The sequence below is a fragment of the Geotrypetes seraphini genome, chromosome 9 (genome assembly GCF_902459505.1).
Source record: "Geotrypetes seraphini chromosome 9, aGeoSer1.1, whole genome shotgun sequence".
In the NCBI taxonomy this organism is placed as follows: Eukaryota; Metazoa; Chordata; class Amphibia; order Gymnophiona; family Dermophiidae; genus Geotrypetes; species Geotrypetes seraphini.
In genome coordinates, this window is record NC_047092.1 from 35,976,093 (window position 1) to 35,999,563 (window position 23,471).

At 41.9% G+C, this 23,471-nt stretch overlaps 1 protein-coding gene across 1 annotated transcript in view; it reads left to right on the forward strand.

Moving 5' to 3' along the window:
* The window catches only part of SLC2A13 (solute carrier family 2 member 13), a 131,291-nt gene that overhangs the window by 84,082 nt on the left and 23,738 nt on the right, over positions 1 to 23,471 (forward strand). The window contains exon 7 of the mRNA XM_033958532.1: positions 7,577 to 7,702. Coding sequence (XP_033814423.1) covers positions 7,577 to 7,702 — 126 coding nt within the window. The remainder of the gene's footprint in view (positions 1 to 7,576; positions 7,703 to 23,471) is intronic.

The window sequence follows — 23,471 nt, forward strand, 5'->3', positions numbered from 1 at the left end:
CCCACCCGTCCCCGCGAGGAATCCCCTCCGTCCCCACCCGTCCCCGCGAGGAATCCCCTCCGTCACCATCCTTCCCTATAAACTTCAGAAATAGTTATTTTATTTAATTATGCTACTGAATTAAAGGCTCTGGTAGAGACCCATTTACAAATAAGCAAAGAGACTATTAATTTGGAAATATTAATTGGGAAGAATACATACTTTGTAAATGGGTTTCTACCAGAACCTCTAATGTAAATATAAAATATAAATACTCAGCTGATGAGAACCCACAAACTGTCAGCTGAGGACTTCCTTTGCAGTTGGCCTGGGGTCCCTTTTGCCAAGCTTGGCAGGCAGCAGTAGCGTCCCTGAGTCACAGATGCTGGCACCTCAGTGGCTCATGGATGCTGCCAGCGACTGCTGCGCTTGGTGGAGGGGAGTTCTGACCATCTCTAGAGGAGGTCCTCTGCTGGCGGTGCTTGGGGATCCCCACCAGTCACAGCAAGGGCCAACAAGTACTTCAACACTGTAGAAATAAAACCAGAAATGCATTTCCTTTTCTTTTGAACACAAAACAAAGATATCTGCCATATACATTTCCCAAGGCAGATGACTCTATGCAATGTCACCTCGGTAACAAAATACAAAAATAGACAAATACACCCCCTCCCTTTTTACTAAACCACAATAGTAGGTTTTAGCACAGGGAGTTACGCTGAATGCCTCGCGCTGCTCTCAATGCTCATAGGCTCCCTGCGCTAAAAAACAATATTGCGGTTTAGTAAAAGGGAGCCATAGTGCAAAATATAGACAGCAGATATAAATTCTCAAAACAGACACATTTTGATCACTAAATTGAAAATAAAATCATTTTTCCTACCTTTGCTGTTTGGTGATTTCATGAGTCTCTGGTTGCACTTTCTTCTTCTGACTGTGCATCCAATCTTTCTTCCTTTCTTTCAGCCTCCTGTATGTTTCCTCTCCTCCAGACCTCATTCTCTCCCCCAACTTTTTCTTTCTGTCTCCCTGTTCCCCCTTCTTTCTGTCTCTCTGTCTGCCCCCTTTCTTTCTTTCTCCGTGCCCTCCCCCAAGCCACTCGGTTTGCTGCCACCGCCATCGGGGAATAGTCCCCAAGCCACCGCTGTCCCAAGCTTTCCCTGCAGAAGCGTCGCGCTGACCAGCATTCCGCTCCCTGACGTCAATTCTGACGTAGGAGAGGAAGTTCCGGGCCAACAAGGCATTTCTCCTCATTCCATCCAGCCTGAGCCCCATCTCTCCTTGATCCAGCATTTCCCTTCTGTGTCTGTCAGAATTACCATTCCACCTATTTTCCAGCATCACCCTTCTTTGTGTCCATCTCACCTATATCCCTATCTCACCATTTTTTCAGAATCTTCATTTGTCTCTGTCCTTGTCTTTACCCCATATTCACCATTTGCCCTTTCAATGTCTTTATCTCCCCCCCCCCCCACACACACTTTTTCAGCATTACTTCTATGTCTCTATTTCACCTCCTCTTCATGTCCCCTCTGTATCTCTATCCTTATTCAGAAGGTCCTGCTTACCCTTTCTCTTCTTTGTGTCACTATCTCAATTTTCAGCTTTCCCCCTTTTTCCTTTGTTAATGCACCCTGTAGCCAGAATCTTTCCACCCTCTCTCCACTCCGGCCCAGCCCAGTATGAAATATTTCCTTTTGTTTCTCTCCCCTCTCTCTTCTCCTCCCTCACCCACGAGTCCTGCATCTGGCCCTCTCCCTTCTACCTGCACCTGGCAACACCCCCCTGCTCGCGGCTCTCTTAAGCAACTCGTCAGCAGCGGTGATCAAGACAAGCTGCCGACATCGAGGCCTTCCCTCTACGAGTCCCACCTTTGTGGAAAAAGGAAGTTGAAACAAGCGGGACTCGCAGAGGGTGGGCCCCGACGCCAGAAGCTTGTGTCGATCGTTGCTGCTAAGTTGCCGAAGAGAGCCGCAGGTAGAAGGGAGAGGGAGATAGGAAGGCTGTAGAAGCTCCGGAGCATGACACCGAACCCGGCCAGGATGATTTCTTTTTCAGGCTGCTGCTGCCGCTGCCATCCCCCACCCGAAATGACAAAAAACAGCCTAATGCCCGCGTCGGGAAATAGCCATGCTGAGCAGTGAGCTCAGCAGCACGTACACAGATGAAAGCCTTGCTTGCTGATTGGTCCGGCGGCACGGTGGGGCGGGGCCGCCGGACCAATCAGCAAGCAAGGCTTTCATCTGTGTACGTGCTGAGCTCACTGCTCAACATGGCTATTTCCCGACGCGACGCCAGACTTGCATCGCCAGAATTTAGGTAGGTTGTTTTCATCCCCGTGGGAGTCCCGTGGGCAAGGGGGCGTCCCCGTGGGAGTCCCGTGGGTCAGGGGGGCATCCCCGTGGGAGTCCCGTGGGCCAGGGGGCGTCCCCGTGGGAGTCCCGTGGGCCAGGGGGGGAACCCGCGGGATCCCCGCGGGACCCGCGGGATCCCCGCGGGACCCGCGGGATCCCCGCGATCCCCGTTCCCGTGCAGACCTCTATTGAGCATCCCTCTTTCCACATTTGTTCGGGGGGGGGGTGGTGTTCCGGGCAGGAGAGATTTGGCATCTCTCCTGCCGTGTTCGTTTGGAGGGGTGGGGGGACTGGCGGCTGCTAAACATATCGCAGCAAGGAGATCCCTTGCCACAATAAGCTCAGCGGCCACGTCTATGTATGCTATCAAGTTCATTTTGATTGCAATCTCTCAGATACCTGGAGTAACCCATCTGGCGTCCCACAGGGGTCACCACTATCCCCATTACTTTTCAATATTTACATGTCAACATTAGGTGCACAACTGTCCCAACTAGGAATAAAATTATTCAGTTATGCAGACGACTTTACAATCATCATCCCATTCGCCACCTCTCTCTCAGAAGTTACTCCCATGGCAACAGAAGCACTAAACTCGATGGAACAATGGATGACTGAATTTAGACTGAAGCTCAATTCAGAAAAAACAAAATTCTTCATAGCTTCGCCACACCTACTAGATACTAAAACTCCACTATGCATCAACAATCTTAGTTACCCCATTCAACCCACTCTGAAGGTTCTGGGTGTAACGCTGGACCAGGGCCTAACCATGAAAGACCAGGTAGACTCTTTGGTCAAAAAAGTTTTTTTTTACTCTCTGGAAGCTTCGGTCCATTAGAGCATATTTTGACGCATCATCATTTACAGTCCTGGTACAATCCCTCATACTGAGCCAACTGGATTACTGCAATATCGCCTATCTGGCAATTTCCCAGAAGAATATGCGGCTATTGCAACTGGTGCAGAATGCAGCAGTCAGGCTGATCTTCGGGTTGAAGAAGTTCGATCACATAACTCCCTCCTACCGACTCCTGCATTGGCTGCCAGTGGAGGCGTGTGTGAGGTTTAAGTTCGGCTGCTTTTGCTTCAAGGTTCTATTCGGTCTAGCCCCCAAATACATAACTGACCTATTCTCCTTTTCAACCAATAGACATAAAAGAAGCTCAAACTTGAATTTTGTTTCCCCCCCGGTTAGAGGATGTCAATTCAGAATTCATCACCAACATCTTCTCTCTTATCAAGCAGCATTATGGGGCAACGATATGAAACAACTACTTACGCTTGCCAATACATATAGGGAATTTAGGAGACAACTGAAAACATATTTGTTCCTAAAGTAAACTGATTCGCACAATCTCTCAATTCCAGATCTCTAGAACTGCTAAACAATAGATACTATGTCAATTCTACTCAATTTGTAACATTTTTATAATCATTGTAAACCGCATAGAATTTCACGGTCCTGCGGTTATTATTATTTGAGGTGTGGCCAAACCATAGAGCGATACAAGGGCATTATAACATTTTCATCTTTGTTTTCTATTTCTTTCTCGATAATTCCTAACATTCTATTTGTTTGCTTAGCCACAACCGCACATTGAGCTGAGGGTTTCGACATATCCTCAATGACGACACCTAGATCCTTTTCCTGGGCAGTAACTCCTAACATGGAACCCTGCTAAAAGTCCTCTGCCATTTTAATTCCCAGTCTTCCAAGATCCTCTTGCAATTTTTCACAATTCTCTTGTGATTTAACAGCTTTGAACAACTTTGTGTCATCAGAAAATGTAATTATCTTACTAGTTATTCCCATCTCTGGATCATTGATAAATATGTTAAAAAGCAGCAGTCCCATCACAGACCACTGGGAAACCCCATTATTTACCCTTCTCCATTGAGAATATTGATCAATCAAACCTACTCTGCTTTTTATCTTTCAACCAGTTCTTAATCCATAATAGGACATTAACCCCTATCCCATGACTAATTTCCTCAGAAATAGACCCATAACCCTTTCATTCTGAACTAGTCTGGTATGACTAAAGGAAAGAAAATTATCATGTAAGAAACATAATTTTTCTTTATAAACCCTCTGGGGACAGGAACGTTACCTACTGTACCTGAATGCAAGTCACCTTGAGCTAAATCCCATATCTCTTTTACTGTTTGGCTATTTACCACCTTTACCTTTCCTAGTCATCCTACTCCCAACCTCTATCCCATTCCTTCCCCAATTTCACTGTCTAATCCTCTTTTCCTCCCTCTAGCTACATCTTCCTTTTTCTGTTTCTCATCCTCTAATCATCACCAGCTCCTTCACTCACTTTCTATGTTTTACTCAGCGTTTCATTTCCTCTTTAAATAAACACACAATACAATATTTATTAATCTTGCCTTTCTTCCTCTTTACTTCAACATCTATTCCTCTCTATGCCCTTCCCGAAAGCTTCCCTTATACAAGGGCTGATTGAAAAGTAATGCGATTGCCTCAGTTTTTCTTTCCAAGAAGTAGATGTGGCAATGTTGTACCAGTTCTTGTAAAGCCCATATATTGACATTTCTGAACCTGCAGTTGGAAAGCCATAGTCTTCATTGTTGGGTCCCAACAAAAGGAAGAGCTTCATATGTTTCATCAAGGTAGATGAGGATGATGCGTCTGAGTGCATGTAGCACAGTTGTTTTACCACCGTAACATTTCAAGAGTTTCAGTTCCACTCTTTCCGAGTTTAACACAAAATTCAATCCCACACCTCTCCCAGACACAACATCCCCATCTGCCATAACAAAACTTACGAAGTTCTTCCTCTCGATGTGACTCAACAACGAAGACTACAGCAGTCCAAAATGCAGGTTCAGAAACGTCGATGTATGAGCTTCACAAGAAACAGCAAAGTGTTGCCAAGTTTATTTCTTGGAAAGAAAAACAGAGGCATTCTCATTACTTTTCAATCGGCCCTCGTATGTGCTCTTGCTCCCCACAATCTAAGTCCTACTTTCTGTTTTCCTCACCTAGCATCTGCACACATCATCCCCTCAGTATCAGTCTAATCCCAGTTCCCACTCCTTACTATTTCTAGATACCTCAGCATCAGTAAATTTTTAGTCCCAGACCCCCCAGCATCAGCACAATTCCCTTCCAGTCCCAGCCCTTCTAGCACCAGGTCCTTTAGCCCCAACATCAGCTTCCTCCCAGCATTAGTTCCAGCCAGTTGCCCTTCCCCACTGGATTAATATTGTGCACAGTAGCGAAAGTATATTGCTTCACTTCTGCCGCTGTGCTGGCCTGCTGCCATCTGTCCTGCTGCTTTTGTAAAAGGTGAACAGAGGCTCTTCCTGTGAGAAGCAAAGAGCCACTCTCTTAAAAATGTGGTGAGGCCAGTGTCAACAGTACAATGGTAAGATCAAAGCATGCCCCTGCTGCTGTGAAGAGGGTGAACCATGAGTAGGTTTTTGGTGTCCCTTAAGCTTGGGATTCCATCCCTTAAGTCAACCTTTTTGGATTTCTTATAACTATTTAGTGAAATGACATGTTTTATTATTAAATGCTGTGGTTGGCCAGTGAACAAAAGTGAAGTAACTTTTTAACATTTTGGTTATTTAATATTTATATTTATAAGTCATCTAGTCATATTAATGCTATAAATATAAATAGTTAAATAAAATGCTCTATGCATTAAATAGTTAAAATACATGTTATGTTATACAAGTTCTTCTATTCTGCGTTTACTTAATTTGTTCAAGGACAGATAACAAAAGTAAAAACTAGACCAATTTGTCCAAGAATTACAGAATTGGTAGAAACTTATATTACAATAACTGATCCCATGTAAATTCAGCTATGTTGAAACAAAAAAGATTTTAAAAGTTTCCTAAACTGAAAATAATACCCATAAAAATGCAGCCCTAAAGGAAGCTGGTTCCAGAAACTAGTCAATTGATATTGGATAGACAAAGAAAATTGTCCAATAGATTTCACTTTCTTAACCATAGGAAATTTCAATTGAAAAGAGTTTCTCGTTTGATATTTAGAAAGAGGACTGTGTAATAAGGTCACTAGATTAACCAAATAATTAGAGACATTACCTGCTAGAATCTTAAAAACTTTGGGCTCCTCGGTTTTAGCGCACGCTTAGCGCGCGCTACAATGCCCCGCACGCTAGATGCTAATGCCTCCATTGAGCTGGTGTTAGTTTTTTCATGTAGCGCAGGGGTTAACGTGCGCTAATCTGCAGCGCGCGCTAAAAACGCTACCGCAGCTTAGTAAAAGGAACCCTATAACTCCTAGCTTGAATTTTAATCTAGCTTCCAAGGGTAACTAATAAAGTTTACCATAATAGCGTTGTAGAGTCTCAAATTTAATATTAATCTTACAGCTGAATTATGAGCCAATTGCAATAGACTAATAAGAGATTTAGAACTGTATTACAAATACAAGAAAAAATACAAAAGAAAGCAAGGGGCTCTGAAGAGAGAAATTTGACCAAGCATAAAAAAATGAACATCATACTAAAACATCACATTGAATATGTGTACAGAATACATCAGCAGCTCAAGAAAAGATAGTTTAAAAATGATTCTTTAAATAAACTAAACTAAACCTTAGGTTTGTATACCGCACCATCTCCATAGTCGTGGAGCTCGGCACGGTTTACAGGAATTGGGATGAGAAAGGAACTCCAAGGAAAGGATGAAGATCGGAGGAAAGAAGAATGTTTAGGAGGACTAGGATAACAGAGGAGGAGGGAGTGTTACATTTTTGAGAAAAGCCAGGTTTTCAGATGTTTACGGAAAAGTTGGAGAGAGCTCAGGTTCCAAAGAGGAGAGGTAAGGTTGTTCCAGAGCTCGGTGAATCTGAAGGGGAGGGAAGTCCCCAGCTTTCCTAGATGGGAAATGCCTTTTAGTGAGGGGAAGGATAGTTTCAATTTTTGAAACAAAGAAGACAAAGATCAAATAAAAAGCCAAAGAAGAAACAAATACAGCAAAATTAATTATAAATAGCACCAAAACAATAGTAAAAAAATACCTATAAGAAATATGTAATAAAATATATATCATAAAAATAAAAATTTTGCCCTCACTCATTAAAAAAGAAGGGGCACAATAAATACTAAATTCAATATCCTGGTTCAGAATTGTTCTTTTTTGCATTTTATGTTTTTATCAATCTGAGTTTTGTATTATAGTACTGCTATGTTTATATTAACATGTGTAATAAGTTTTACAATTTTTCTCATTTTCAGCTACTGTAATGGATGCATGTTAGATCCAAACTGTGGTTTCTGCTACCAGGTGAACAAGTCAGACATTGTTGAATCTTCATGTGTTCCTGTTAATAAAGATTTTAATGCGAAAGCTGCTTGGGGCAGGTATGTCTAATTTTTTTGTATTTTCTATTGAACATTTCTCAACATCTTTGTTAATTTGTCAACATGGCAATGTATGTTATGATTGTATAATGGATAAATGTTAGATAATGATAGTACAAAAGGAAGTGGGAACGGACAATGAACACTCCACTGAAGATCACTGATGTAAAACCAACTTGTGTATTTCTGTAAATCACAAGTTAGCTATGGAAACTCCTCCCCTCCATGAGTAAGCAATGGAAAACAAGCCCTGTATCCAGTGCACAAGTATAATTTTAGATCAAATACATAAATTTGAAGTACAGAATGGATTTCAAATACATTGCTTTATAAAAGTATTTGCACCCTTAGACATTTTTCATAGTTTTTCATGTAAAAGAACAATTTTAGAAATATTCAAAAAGTGAGACTAAGAATCCAGAAAGCTTTATATCTTAACATTCCTTGACTCAGTATGTGGTGTAAGCCCCCTTAGCAGGAATAACAATGATTGTTCGTTTTTCATGGTAGTGTATCTCAAGTTTTTTTCACATTGGACAGGAATTGTCTGTGAACTGCAGTCTTCAAGTATTACCACATATTAGGGTACCATATGACTCCAGAAAAAGGAGGACGAATTGAGTTATATCTGGGTTTTACTTCCATTGCTTACAATAGAAGTAAAACCTAGGTGTCTCAGTCTGTCTCGGACTCCCCAGCCCCTAATCTGCTGAATATGTGCAGTGATTGCGCCAGATTAGCGCTGGATCAGCGACTGTGTACTGCATGTAGGGGGAGGGGGCAGGAGCTTCGGATTTAGCCTTCTCCACATATTCAAGGGCTGGGGAGCCAACCTGGGTCTATGACTTCAGAAAAAACCATCATCTAGTGGTTCTAATGGCTTCTGGTGCAAAACGCCTGCGTTCAGAGTCTGGGGACTCTTATGGTGGAGTACGTGTGTCTCAACAGTTCCCTGCCATGAATGCAAGGCGTGACCTTTCATCAAAATTTATTTGGCTTCTCTGGAAAGCTTTTTCTACAGGCCCCGTTCATTCGTCGTGGCCGGTAGCACATCAGAGCCGTTTCAGCCTATTACAATGGTGGCGAAGCTTCCTGTTTGGGAACCCTCTTGTCCTGCCATTGCAGACCTCGATTGCAGCAACTGCCATTCATATGTTCTGCCCATGCTGCCTCCTGACATTGCTTCTATTTTGGATCCAGCTGATACCATTGGCGGGACTAGTTGCCTTGGTTGCCCTGAGAGTCCGGATTTGGAGGATGGCCCTGCGGTACGCAGGCTTTTTCAGCATAGTTTTGGCTCTCTTCTCATTGCTGATGTTCTACAAGAGCTCAAGCTGGATCCTCCTCATTCCACTTCTCAGGCTTCAGTCATGGACCACTCTAAGGTGCTGTTTTCCTTTTTACCATCTCATCCACAGCTTCTTGGGCTGATTCAAGTACAGTGGGACTCTTCAGAAAGCTATCTGTGGTCCTCTAAAGCAATGTCAAAGTTTTCTCTGCTGGTGCCTGATTTTCAGCAGGTTTTTAAACAACCTAAAATGGATTCCACTGTGGCGCAGGTTATCAGGTGCGCAGCACTCCTTAAAGAGGGGGATGTAATGTTTAAGGATTGTCAGGATTGCAGAATGGACATTATGTTGAAAAAGATCTTGGAAGTGGTGTGTTTGGGTATCAAAACAGTGGCAGCTGCTTCCTTTACGGCTCTAGCCTGTCATTCCAGATTGCAAGTGCATCCTCTGCAGATGTTACTCTCTGTCCTCTGCTGATACTGGATGGTGTGAACTATGTAGCAAGCATCCTTTATGATCTCATCTGAGTTCTTAGCAAAGTTTCAGCTTATGCAGTGTCTACACGCCAGACTCTTTGGATCTGTCACTGGGTGAGAGATGCCTCCTCCAAGGCCACTCTCAGCAGACTTCCTTTCAAGGGCCAGCTTCTCTTTGGTAAAGACCTGGATGACCTTATGTCCAGTGTGGCTGAACATTGTCCTAAGTATCTACCTGTGAGCAGGTTTTGTCTAAGTTCCAAGGATCTTCCTCTCAGCGATATTCACAGGGCTATTTCCTTCATTACAACAGTTCTAGTTCCAGGTAGCCTCAGGCCTCTAGTTCCCGAGCAGCGGCTGCTCCTAAGAAATTCCAGAAGTCAGTCAGAGCTTCCTTGTATCGGAGGTTGCCTTTCTCAGTTTTAACAGGAGTGGAATCATGTTTCATTGGATCAATGGGTGCTGGACACCATTCGGGAAGGGCACAAGATACATTTGCCTGCCTCCGGAGCTATTTTTGGACTCTGGCGGGTCAACTAGAAAAGGAGGCCCAAGGCCGTGCTACTGTGCAACATCTGTTAGTGATTGCAGCGATAGAACCCGTTCCAGAGCAAGAATTGGGCTTAGGCAGATACTCCTATACTTCATCGTGCTAAAGAAAGGTTTGGAAGACTGGAGGCCCATTCTGGATCTCAAGTCAGTCAACTACTTCAAGCAGTGGGGCAGGAGTGCAGAAAGCTCGCTCCTGCCTGCTACACTTCTGGATCACCAAGGATTCCATGTACATGTGTCATAGGGAAGGCGCAAATACAAAAAAACAAAATGAAATTGTCCAGATCAGAATGATGCGCACTAAAAAAGTGTCCTCCAACTCATCTGGTAATGTGAAGATGTTTATTCCTCCAATATCAAAACGGTACATCCAACGACTCAATGACTCGACATGTATATATTTCGGCCAACAGGCCTGCCTCAGGAGTCTTAGGAATCGCGAATGATGATATTCGAAGAAAATTGCCACTCACATAGATTTAACCAAATTAAAAAATGGAATGTCATATCTCATGTATTTCAGCTGTTGCCAACTAGTGCCGAACATCTGGGACTGTTCTGCTCCAGACACCGCCTGGGTGCACTCGGGTCAACGAGAAGAATTTGCGTGGTAAGCTAGGACCTAGGACAGCAGGCTGCCAAAGGAGCAGTGACTTTTGACATCATCAGGTAATTAATTTTAAAACGGAACAAGATGGTGGAGGGGAATGCAAAGAGACATCGGTTGCAGTTTAACTGCAGTAAAGAAATAAATCATGTTTATGCTGAAGGTAAAATTGCTGCTGGTAAACGGCTATTGCTGCTGTGACCTGAGGGAGACGTTGGGTCTGTGTTCACACGCCCCCCTCTCATCTGTTGCAGTTCTGTCCCGGCTCCCACACTGATTACAGTACTCATCCGATATTCGCGGTTTTTCAACATTCGCGGTCACTCTGAGAATGTTACCCCCGTGAATTTCAGGGGAGTACTGCAAACCTAATCGTCCTTTATTTGGTGACTTCTTCCCTGAGTCATTGATGCTGGATGAGGACTTTTCCTGTTGGACTCTTTAAAAAGAGACCAGAATTATGCTCAGTAAGAACAGTGATGTAGCAATTCTTTCTCAATTGCTGATCAGTAAGACTGCCAATTCCATATATAAGGATAATGAATCAACTGAACTGGCTTTATGCCATTCTCATTTAGCATGCTTCAGTTGTCTTTCAAGAACTAAAAGCTTGTGGTTTATTGTTTCTTAATATACCATCTTTCATGGCAGCATGACATGTTCACAATTAAAATTTAGAGAGAGAGGAAAAGAATGCCATTCAATGAAAAAAAAAAAATAGAAATAGAGACAGAAAACTCAATTGATACCAAAGCTCATTTTTTAGTGCATACTGAGGAGCAGCTTTGTTCAGAGCAATGCTTAAAGCAGCATTCAAGAAGGGAATTAGATAAGTTACAAGATAGGATAAAAAATCCGTATTTATCTATAGATGTGATCTTATTTCAAAGGACTGAATGATGGTGGCAATTGGAGTTAAAAATAGAGAGTCAGGGACAAAATAAAGGCCAGGGACTATATGTGTGATTTATAACGAGACAACAATATCACAAGTAACACAGAAGGCATTATTGGCCCAGTGTAAGCCATCCCCAATTCAAGTCTTGTAAGCAGACTAGAAGTAGAACATGGCCTACCAGATTTGAAAATACAGTTCATGTCTAAGAAGACTGGCATAGTATCCTTACCTTAATCCAACCTTTGATATCATAGTCAGTGATACTAGAACAGACTACTGTGGGTAGGTCAAAATTTCAGTTGCCTTGGATGCAGCACATTTATTTTATCTAAAGTCATTCAATTGAAAGACAGCCTTCTTGACTATCCTTGAAATGAATGTTGGAAACAGGCTTATAGCTACGGGTTTCACAGATATTGAGGACCAGACCATCTGCCTTTAGCAGTGGTCTTACTGTTGCTGCTTTCTGATGTGCTTTATTCCAGGAGAGAAGATAGATAACTGCTGCTATTCTAACAGGCCCTGCTGGTTATGGAAGGTAGCTAAGAATTCTGGTTTCCCTTATTTTGTTTCTTGGTTTATAATGATATGTTACTGTAATCCAGTGTTCTTCAGCCTTTTTACATCTATGGACCGGCGGAAATAAAATAATTATTTCATGGACCGGCAAACTAATAAGACTGAAATTTTTAAAAATCCTATTGCCGCCCTGTCCCCACGAGCTCGGTCCCGTTAACCATCTGATCCCATCCGCACAAGTCTCAAATAGTTATGATTTTATATTGAACATATTTTATTAAAGTATAAAAAGAAACAATATTCTGTACAATTGTCATTTTATAAATATAAATAATACAGGGCAAGGATCAACAAAACCCCCGTCTCCCCTCCCCTTCACATATATTCCCTCTACTATCAAGAAAACTGAATAAGCCAAATTATTACAGAATGCTACACAAATATCATGCTAACAGAATACCACAGTAACACATGGCAGGAATGGTGTTAGGGTGAGTGCAACTAGGGCTACTGCCTCCTGGTCAGAGAGAGCCCTAAGCCAGCTGGAAGCTAAAGACGCACTGCCTGGGTTTTGCACTCCCCAGTTATGTCTAACATCAGCTCTAGCAGGATACATATTTTAAATCTGATATATTCTATAAAATTATTTTTTTCTACCTTTTGTCGTCTCTAGTTTCTTCTTTCATCGTCTTTTCACTCTCTTCCATTCAGCGTCTGCCCTCTGTCTCTTCAATCCAGCATCTGCCTCTTCCATCCACTGTCTGCCCTCTACCCCTCCCCCTCCCATATGGTATCTGCGTTCTTTCTATGCCCCTCTCTCCTACACCAGATCTAGCATCTTTGTCCCTCTTTCCTTATTTTTTATCTGACCCCCCCTTCCCAGCATCAATCTCTCTCTACCTTGTCATTCTTTGTCTCTCCCCTTTCCCTCATCTGATCTCTCCATTCCATCCTGACTCCTTCCCCTCCTCTAATTTCCCTGCCAGCTGTTTCCTTCCAATGTTCCTCCTCCCCTGTCCAGCAGTACCTTCTCCCTTTCTTTCTCCCCTTCCCCTTCTCCCTTGTCCAGGAGTACCCCTTCTCCCTTTCCTCCTCCCCTTATCCAACAGTAATTCTCATCCCTTCACTTTCCCTTCTCCCCTGTCAGCAGTAGCCCCTTCCTCTCCCTTGTCCAGGAATACCCCTTCTCCCTTCCCTCTCCAGCAAATGTTTCCTCTATGTAGGCTAGCTGCAGCTCTGTGTGCTTTTAACTTCGGCACACAGCTGCCCCTAAGCAATATTTTAACGTGGTTTCATGAGGCAGCCTCGGGGCCTTTGGTAGGCCGGCCCGCTTCGATGATGCGATGTGGGCCGGCCTACCAAAGGCCCCGAGGCTGCCTCATGAAACCGCGCTAAAATACTGCCTAGGGCCAGCTGTGTGCCGAAGTTAAAAGCACACAGACCTGCCGCTGCTTTTCCGGGGATGCAGAGACATACGCGGCAGGAGTCGGTGGTAGCAGGCAGGAGTGCCGGCATAGTGATGGCAACAGGAAGTTGCATGTCATCTGACGCCATCACCTTTTGCTGCGGCGGGGTCCTGAATCCTTCGCGGACTGGCAAGATTTTTTTGCGGACCGGCACTGGTCCGCGGACTGGTGGTTGAAGAACTGTGCTGTAATCTGTTTAGTTTTGTATTGCATTGTCGTTTGTTTTATAACATTGCTTAATTTGTAAACTGCTTAGATTTATATCTCAGGAAGGGTGATATATCAAGTAAAATAAACATAAGGTTGCTACTTCCTCGTGTTAATTTAAAACGGGAATACTCTTCTTTCATACTACTGTTTAAATCCTATGCCTTCCTTTGGGGTTTCTAGCTATCAGTTCATCCTCCTTATTTCTACCAGAACTTATCCTCTGCCTCCAAAAATATTTCTGGTCTCTTTGCTCATTCCTCTTTTTTCAACTCTATAACTTTGACAGAGTCTAAGTCTCTTAATTTTGAAACTCGCTGTGTCCTGTATCTGAGGCACCACATAAAAACTTCAATGTATGTATATAAGAAACATCCCTCTAGCCATTGGATATGTCGGGTTGCCTCATGATATTGGGACGTGCTGTTAATGATTAAGAATATGAAAAATAAAGGGAACAAAAGGGAAATGTGTTAATGCATAACTAAATTCCTAAGTATCAACTTCTGTTAGTATCAAACTTGAGAAAGATTGATTGAAGTGATGCTACTGTCAACAGAACTCCGAGAGATCTCGATAGCTTCTAAACTATAGCTGTTAACACTATGAAAAGGTTTGGTTTCCCTTCCACCACCATTTTCTCTAAAAATGAGATGAAAGTTATGAAAATGTGTAGAAAGATCATGTAAGAAATGAGCATTTAAAGAAGGGTAAATAAACTTGAACATTACTGTGAGTGGAAGCCTTTCTTTCCTATCAGAAAATCTCTACTCCATTTAGAGTCAGCGTGAGATTTTGACATGTGAACAATGGAGTATTCGAAGATAAGACTCAGAGAATGGTGCATTACTAGTCTCTGCTCCTCTACCAAGTCCACAACAATTTGTGTGGTTTCAGAAGTTTACACTTCACTGGCAGTGAGGCTATTAAGAAATTTAAAGTTGGCCAACAATAAAGAAACCCCAAAATGGGAGAAATAATCATGACAAGCCAACAAAATTAAATCCCCCAACTCAAATATTAAGAGCAGGACTCTTAGACAAGGAGTTTTTAATACTTAAAGGGCCTGATTCTGGAAACTGTGTCTGCCGTGATAGGTGCCTGCAAAATGGGAGCCTACCACGTGTCAAACACCAGTAGGTGCTGCATCCAGAATCATATCTATTTTTTTGTATAGACGCCTTATATATAGGCCAGCTTTGTACAGGCCTGAATTTAAGGCATCTGACTTGCACCTATGGAAGCACCTAGGCACACCTACGGACGCCCAAGGTCACTTCCGGCATAAGCCACACTTATGCTGGTCTTGGGCATCCATAGGCACTTCTGTAGGCACGAATCAGATGCCTACATTGTAGGCATCGTTTGCTGCATCAATGGTGATAGGACATCGTTTTGAGAATCAGGCCCAAAAAGTCATTTATATTATCACAGTGCTTTTGCAAGAATTTTGCGAGACTTTGTTTTAATATTTTTCACGTATGCTATTGCTTTAGTAGACTGATGATTGGCATGTGTGGAGCAAATTAAATTTAGCTACTGTTCTTTGGCAAAGAGCTCCTTGTCTGAGGTTTAAATTTTCTGGTTTATCGAGAAATATAAAATGACATTTCAACAGAAGAAAAATGTCTGCTTTTTTTATATAAGGTCTTTGAATAGAAAATGTGTGCATATGTTTTTTTTAACCTTTTTCTCTCTTAAAAAAAAAACAAAAATCCACTGCCACCTCTATAGCTCAGTTATCACGCTGTCTTTGGGATCCAATATACTGAAAAGCCTGCAATAATTGCTTCTGTTCATTTTCTTCTTCCGAGTTAACTCTGTATTAACTCTGTAATGTTCCCAGCTGTTATTGCTATGAGAGGAAGGAGCAGTGTCTAAGAAATAAATCTTGTCCTTTTGCAATTGTATGTGTCAAAATTACTATCTGTCATTGTGTTTCTGTTGGGTGGGAACAGTTGCTCATATTTGTCCTTTAGGTTTGCACTAGTTAGAATTTGGGTTCAAGTGTTCTTATGAGCTAAGAAGACTGTTAAATAATTTATGTTGTAGCTTTGATGAGCTTCATGCTCATAAACTATTACATTTGTTGCCTGCATCTGTAGCTCATTTCCTTGGAAATGGAAGCAATGATATTAGATTCTCTGCTTCTACAATCAGGATTTGTTTGAAGTCATAACCCCTCCTTAATTTATTTACCTAGTCGCTAACAATTTCCTATGTCACAGGCAAGCAAGTATTAAGACCACTAGGAAAAGCTATATTCAGACAAAGCTTTTCTTTTCTTCCCACAAAAATTTTAAAACAAAAAAAGATAAGGGCAAAAAAGAAAGCATAAACCTAGGAATAAATCAGAACTTGATAAGGCCACGAAATAAGCAAGCTGATATTGTACAGACCTCATACAGTCCTTTTTTTATTCTTACTGCCTTTCTGAACTGGGTTCCATGTTTCATTTTCTTTCCTTACTGGTTTTGCAACATTAGTACTACTTAAATTCATATTTTCATATGAAAAAGAGAGAAATCATGCAGCGACTCTGACAATAATATATGTACAAATATATAAGCCTTCTAGTTAGCCACCTTGGAAAGAAAAGAGAGAGAAAACAAAACTTAACTTTCACTCTGTGAGTTATAACAAGGATTTTACTTATCTTCATACAGTAGCCCCTGAAATGGTGATCACATTGGTCCTGTCACACCTTAGTGAGTCCAAAGACTCACCACAGACACAGCAGTAGGCCTGAGGCAACATGGATTCACTAGAGGCAGGTCTTGTCAGACAAATCTGATTAATTTTTTTGACTGGGTGCCAGAGAATTGGATAAAGGGAGTGCGCTAGGAGTGGTCTCTTTAGATTTTAGCAAAGTCTTTGGCAGTGTTCCACACAGGCATCTAATAAATAAACTGATTACCCTCGGTATGGGCCCCAAAGTGACAAAATGAGTCAGGAACTGGTTGAGTGGAAGGGGACAGAGGGTAGTGGTCAATGGAGATCATTCTGAGGAAAAGGATGTTAACCAGTGGTGTGCCTCAAGGTTCAGTTCTTGGGCATGTTCTTTTCAACATTTTTGTTAGCGGTATGTATGAATGGCTGTCAGGTAAGATTTGCCTCTTTGCAGATGAAAATATGAGAAAAGACCTAGTGAAGCTTGTAGAATTGGGCTGCAAAAACTTGAGGGAATGGTACAGTTTGGGGGAGTGAAGAAGAGGAGTGGGACTTGGGTATGATAGTATGTGATGATCTGAAGGTGGCCAAATGCTAGAAGGAGAGGTATAGCCAGCAGGAAAAAGAAGGTATTGATGCCCCTTTATAAGACTGGTGAGACTTCATTTAGATTATTGTGTACAATTCTGAAGACTGCACTTAAAAAAAAAAAGATATAAACAGAATGGAGTCAGTTCAGACGAAGGCAACCAAAATGGTCAGTGGTCTTCGTCATAAGGCTTATGGGAACAGACTTGCGAGTAATGATCTCAATATGTAAACTTTGGAGAAAAGGTGAGAGAGGGGGAGATATGATAGACTTTTAAATATCTATGAGGCATAAATGTGCATGAGATGAGTCTCTTTCAATTGAAAAGAAGCTCCAGAATGAGGGGGCATAGGATGAAGTTAAAAGATGATAGGCTCAGGAGTAATCTAAGCAAATACTTTTTTACTGAAAGGGTGGTAGAGGTGTAGAGTAGTCACTCTGTAGATATGGTGGAGATAAAGGCTCTGTCTGAAATCATGAAAGCACGGGACAGGGATATGGGATCTGTTAGGAGATAGTGGATGCTGCACATGGGCAGACTGGATGGGCCATTTGGCCTTTATCTGCCATCATGTTTCTATATTTTTGTATTAAATAGTCACTATGTTCCTAATAATACTCTTTTTAAAGGTGTTCAGTCAAGAAGTCAAGTCTTCCATTCTTGCTCTTTTCTATTTACTAGCGTATTTTTCACTCCATAAGATCCACTTTTTCCACCCAAAAAAGTGGGTGGAAAAAAGGGTGCATTCTATGGAGCCTTATGGTCAGGTGCGTCTTATGGAGTGAAAAATACGGTACTTTATGGAATGAATTACCCCTCAGTCTACAATCATGCACTACCTATCAAATCTTTTTAAAAAAGATTAAAGATTTTCTTGTTTTCTGCTATTTCAATTTAGGTTTGGGGGGTTTATTTTAATTAATATACACTTCTCCCTCCGTATTCGTGGTTTCAGCATTCGTGGTTTCGATTATTCACGTTTTTTAGCTTGCTGTCTCCTCCCCCCAAATTACATCAGCTTGCATAGAGAAATCGCTGATTCCAAGCATTTACAGAAAAAATCGCTGATTCCCAGCACTTTCTTCACCATGTTTGCCTCTCCTTCAGGAACAGACCAGGTCTCCCACCATGTTATTCATGGTTTCACCATATTCACGATGGTTTTTAATAGAAAACAGCAAATAACATATGAAAAATTATTCACGTTTTTTCTGTATTTGCGGCTCTGTTAATCCCCTATCACAGCGAATACGGAGGGAAAAAAAGGATTTTCCAGCTGAGAACACTGAGAACAATGCTTGAATGCTTCTGCCTTTAGCCCTGAAGCAGTGGACTAAATGTTATATCTGCGAAACGTTGGCAGGCAGCGGCAATTATTTGACAGCATGACAGCACATAAAACGAACGCTGAGATAAGTGCTTGGTTGCTAATTTTTTCAAACTAATGAAGTGTTGCATCCACAGCTATATATAAAATCTGTAAAGATATTTATGATAAAAACGTTTTGAACTATTTATTAGTAAAAATTGAGTCTCAGGTTTTTTAGCCAATGACTGGAACCACGGAGCGAAAAAACCACGCTGAAAGATAAGTCTATGATAAGACTAAGCGTGGGCTCCTACTCTGAGGCTTTTTCCTGAGTGAATACAGTATAATAAGTCTTCTGAAGAAGTTTTTCTGAAAGAAATTTTTGTTAAAAAGTTAAAAATAAGTAAAAAAAAAGCTTAGGTGGTTGTAGCATCTCTATAAGTGGTGTGTTTCTTTACATTTTTGGTAGAATACTCTTTAGAGCCACTTTGGGTGACAGTCCATGGTTTAATGAAACATATTCAACATGGATTCAACCAAGGGAAGTGTTTCCTCACCAATTTGCTTTTTTTTTTTTAAGCATGAATAAAAATGATGATGTAGTGTATCTAAATGTTCAGAAAGCTTTTGACACAGTCCTTCATGAGACTCTTGAGAAAATGAAAAAGTCATGGGATAGGAGGTAATGTTCTGTTGTGGATTAGGAACTGGTTAATGGAGAAAAGAGAGGATAGGGCTAAATGGCCACTTTTCTCAGTGGAGGAGGGTAAATAAAGGAGTTATCATAGACAATATGTTGAAATCTTCTACCCAATGTGCGGTGGCAGTCAATAAAGAAAATAGTGTGGTAGGAATTATTAGGAAAGGGATGGAGAATAAGACAAAATATTATAATGCGTTCATGTCATTCCATGGTTCTAGCTCACATTGATATTTGTGTGCAATTCTGGTTGCCGTTTCTCAAAAAAGATAGTGTAATTAGAAAAGGTTCAAAGATGGGTGACCAAAATGATAAAGAGGATGGTACTCCTCTCATATGAGGAAAGGCTAAGGAGGTTAGAGCTCTTCAGCTTTGAAAAGACAGCTCAAGAGGAATATGATAGAGGTCTACAAAATCCTGTGTAGTGTAGAATGGGTAAAAATGAATTTATTTGTTTTACTCTGAAAAAGTACAAAGACTAGGAGACGCTCAATAAAGTTACATGGTAATGCTTAAAAAAAATTTTCACTCAGCAAATAGTTAAGCTCTGGAACTCATTGCTAGAGGATGTGATTATAGTAGTTAGGCACATATGAGTTTAAAAATTATTTGGATAAATTCCTGGAGAAAAAGTTTATTATCTACTATTGAGACAGACATAGGGGAAGCCATTTCTTGTCCTGGGACTAGTAGCATGGAATCTTGCTACTATCTGGGAATCAGCCAGGTACTTGTGACCATGGATTAACCACTGTTGAAAACAGGATACTTGGCTAGATGGAGCATCGCTCTACCCCAAAGAAACAGGATACTTGGCTAGATGGAGCATCGCTCTGCCCCAGAATAAAAATTCTTATATAAGATTACAAGGAGTGTCAGTAGGGGAAGTGGACTCTGAACCTTAGCTATGCAAATGGTGCAGCTATACAAGGTGTAAAAATTGTTCTCCATCTCCTCTCATTGGTGGTGACAAATAGGTAGGATGGTGGGGGGGAGCCAATGGATGAGTTGCATAGAATGCCTTGGCCTGACAGGTTTTTAGTTTGTTACACTAGGCTATATCTCCTCTGAGTTTCCACAGTATTCATTTTTCCCAAAGAAAATGTCAGATCTTAGATGGTTGAAGAAATATCATTGCTATGAAGTTGTATTAAACAAAAAAAATGGAAAGTCAGATTTTAAATAAAATAATTGAAAATAGAAATAGAGAGAAATTTTTAAAAATAGCTTTAATTGTACCATGGAAAGATTCTCAGTTTGGGGAACTATTTTACCCTTCAAATTGAATAAAGAATTGAAAAATCGTAAAGAAGAAATTCTCTCAGTCAAGAAATGACTTTAATAAAATCTAATATACAAAAGAAGGATAAAGACTTGAAAAGTGTTAAAGTTAATCAGGATTTACTTGTAAGAGATAATTCAATGATGAGAAAATTGGAAGCACTCGTGGTTTTCTGCCTTTCCCTGGCATCCTGATATGATTATTTTACTATCAGAGTAATATGACTGTACTTTTATGTTAGAGAGGACCATGTCTTGCCTGTACCCTCTGGCACTAGAGTGGATTCTTTGGTTACATAGGTGCCTAACTGCACCTCTCTTCCCAGGGAAAGTGCTGTGTTGCTTACAGATGTGCAGGACCACCATGTGGATGTCATCCTCCAGAGGCTTTTTGTTGAGTTGCTTTGGGCTTCAAGCTGCTTTGGTGGCATATTTTGTCACATGTGTCTGTCTGTCTTCCAGGGGTACGCAGTCGGATTCTGCATTCCCAGATTTCTTCTCTTCTCCAGCTCCTTCAGCGTGGACCTATCTTCTGGTCCTGGGATCTGTGTCTGCTACGTTGGATGTGGTTCCTTGGACATGAGCACACATGCATCCTTTCTAGCATGTCTCACTCTCTCACTGGGCTCCGCACTGAGATGGGTTATAGACAATTCTTCCCTGGACTCTGGATGCTCGGGCCAGCATGATTGGTGGCTTTTCCCGCAATCGCTATGCAAGGGCGTACCACTGTGGATTGCCTCCTGGGTCGTGGTGCTGAAAGATGCCAGCCTTCGGGGCTCTGGAGCCCACTGCACTCGGTGTTTCATTCAGGGGTATTGACAATGATCCGGTTGGAGCTCAGAGCCAGCTGGATCAGGGCAGCTGAATGCTGGCCCTGGTGGCGTTCTGAGCCATTATGCGGCACTGGGATTGGCCCCACTTCGACCTCATGGCCACAGCAATGAACATGAAGCAGATCGATTCTTCAGTCAAAGGTTGTTGCTCGTAAGCGAGGATTTTGACACTCTGATGTTGCCATGGCCTCAAGGAATCCTCCTATATGCCTTTCCTCACTGGCTCATGATATGCCAAGTCTTTCAGCGGATCCGTGCCTTTATGGCGGCTCCAGACTAGATCTGATGCATCTTCGCTGGGGTGGAAGCCTTCAGTTGTGTGTTCATCCTGACCTACTTACACAGGCTCCAGTCTGCATGGAGGACCTGGGTCGCTTTTCTCTTACGGCATGACTCTTGAGCATGCAGCGTTAGTCCACAATGGCTTTTCTGCTATGGTCCTTGGCACTCTTCTCATGTCTGAGAAGTCGACTGCTATATCTGCTTATGCCTTCGGTGTGGAAGACTTTCCAGTATTGGTGTGCTCAGGACTAAGCGGAGCCATATTTACTCTACTTTCGGTGGTGCTGGCCTTTCCCCAAGCTGGTCTTAATCAAGACCTTGCTGTGCCATTCCTTCAGGTCCAAGTGGCTGGGCTCTCTTGTTTTCGAACCTGGGGTCATCCTTCATCTTTGACATCTTGCCCTGAAATTGCCAAATTTCTGAAAGGGGTTCTTCGCATTGGACCACCAAGAAATCTGCCATTCCATTCCTGGGACCTTATGCTGGTGCTATCTAGTCTATCCAAGACTCCCTTTGAGCCCCTTCAGGATGCTTCCCTCTTGGATTTGGCACTCCAGACATTCTTTCCGGTCGCTGTTCCATCAACGAGGCATGTCTCCAGGCTCTTTCTTGCAATGAACTGTTCCTCCGACTCTCAGAGACGGGATTTCCTTATGCACGGTTCCTTCCTTCCTGCCAAGAGTGTTTTTGGCTTTCCATGTTAATCAGGAAGTGTGTGTGCTGCTTTTTAGCCTCCTGGTTCAAAGACAAAGGATCATGTTTAAAGAAATGTAGATATGCACGGAGTGCTTCTTCGCTATCTGGAGGTCACAAATGAGCTTTGTCTTTCTGACTATTGTTTATGCTGACTCATTCTGCCAAGTAGGGTGCTCCCGTTTCTAAGGCCATGATTTCCAGATGGATCCAGGAGACCCTTTCATCAGCCTAGTACATTCTTTCTAGGAAACAGTCTCCTGTTTCCATCAAGGTGCTTCTTCTAGCTATGTGGCTTCTTTGTGGGCCAAAGCTAGAGCTGTGTCCCCTGAGGAGATTTGCACAGCAGCAACATGGTCCTATCTATGCACGTTTGCCCAGTTTTACAGAGTGGATGTGGCGGTGAGACAGGACTCTGCCTTTGGATCCTAAGTTTTGAGGGTCTATGTAGTAAACCAGTCCTATCTTTTTGGGGACTGCTTCTATACGTCCCACTTGTCTAGAATGTCTCGCCTATTGCACTAGAAAAAGAGATTATGTACTTACCCTGGTAAACTCTTTTCCAGTAGATAGATGATACTGCGCCGGTCTTCTGTCTGTTTGTTTCATGCTTCTCCAAGTTGTAACTTGGATGCCAGTCAACCCTTAGAGGCTGGGGAGTATACTGTATATATGTTCCTCTTTTCTGTGGGAGTAGTTTCTGAGCTCCCTTGAGGTTTTTGCCAGCTGTTTTCTGCTGATATTCTCATATTACTGCTTTGAGCAGAACAGTTATTTCTGACCTTGATTATTCTGGGTGTTTCTGCTTCACGTTGGTTTGGTGGTCCTTGTTGCTTGGGTACTAAATATAGGTAGAGCTAAAGAGTTCAGTGAAGTACAGAAGAGGCACAGAGCAAAATCTGAACTGGATTCCTTTTGCAGATAGTACGCAGCCATGGGTAATGGCTAGAATGTCTCACCTACCTACTGGAAAAGAGCTTATCAGGATAAGTACGTAATCTCTTTTTCTAAAATTACTTATAAAAAAAAATTACCACTATGTACAGTTTTTGTTTAAATATTCTCAACAGACAACTATAAACTATGTCAACAAAAATGCTTATTTTATTTTTATTCTTTCTGACATAGTGGAAAGAAATTACACGTAAGAGATCATGAATATTGGGCACAAAATTAAAAAAAAATAACAATCCAAAATTGTAATTCTATAGGAGCAATTGTGGCATGGGAGACCCAGTAAAGATAGGTCAAATTTGAAAATGGGTGACTTCAGATGGGATCCTAGAGGAATGTGCATTAATAGTGATAGCATGCATTAGAAAGTGTGATGATAGATATTCATACACCCACATGTACTGCTCTAACCATTACGCTGCCCCTCAATTCTGCAGGAA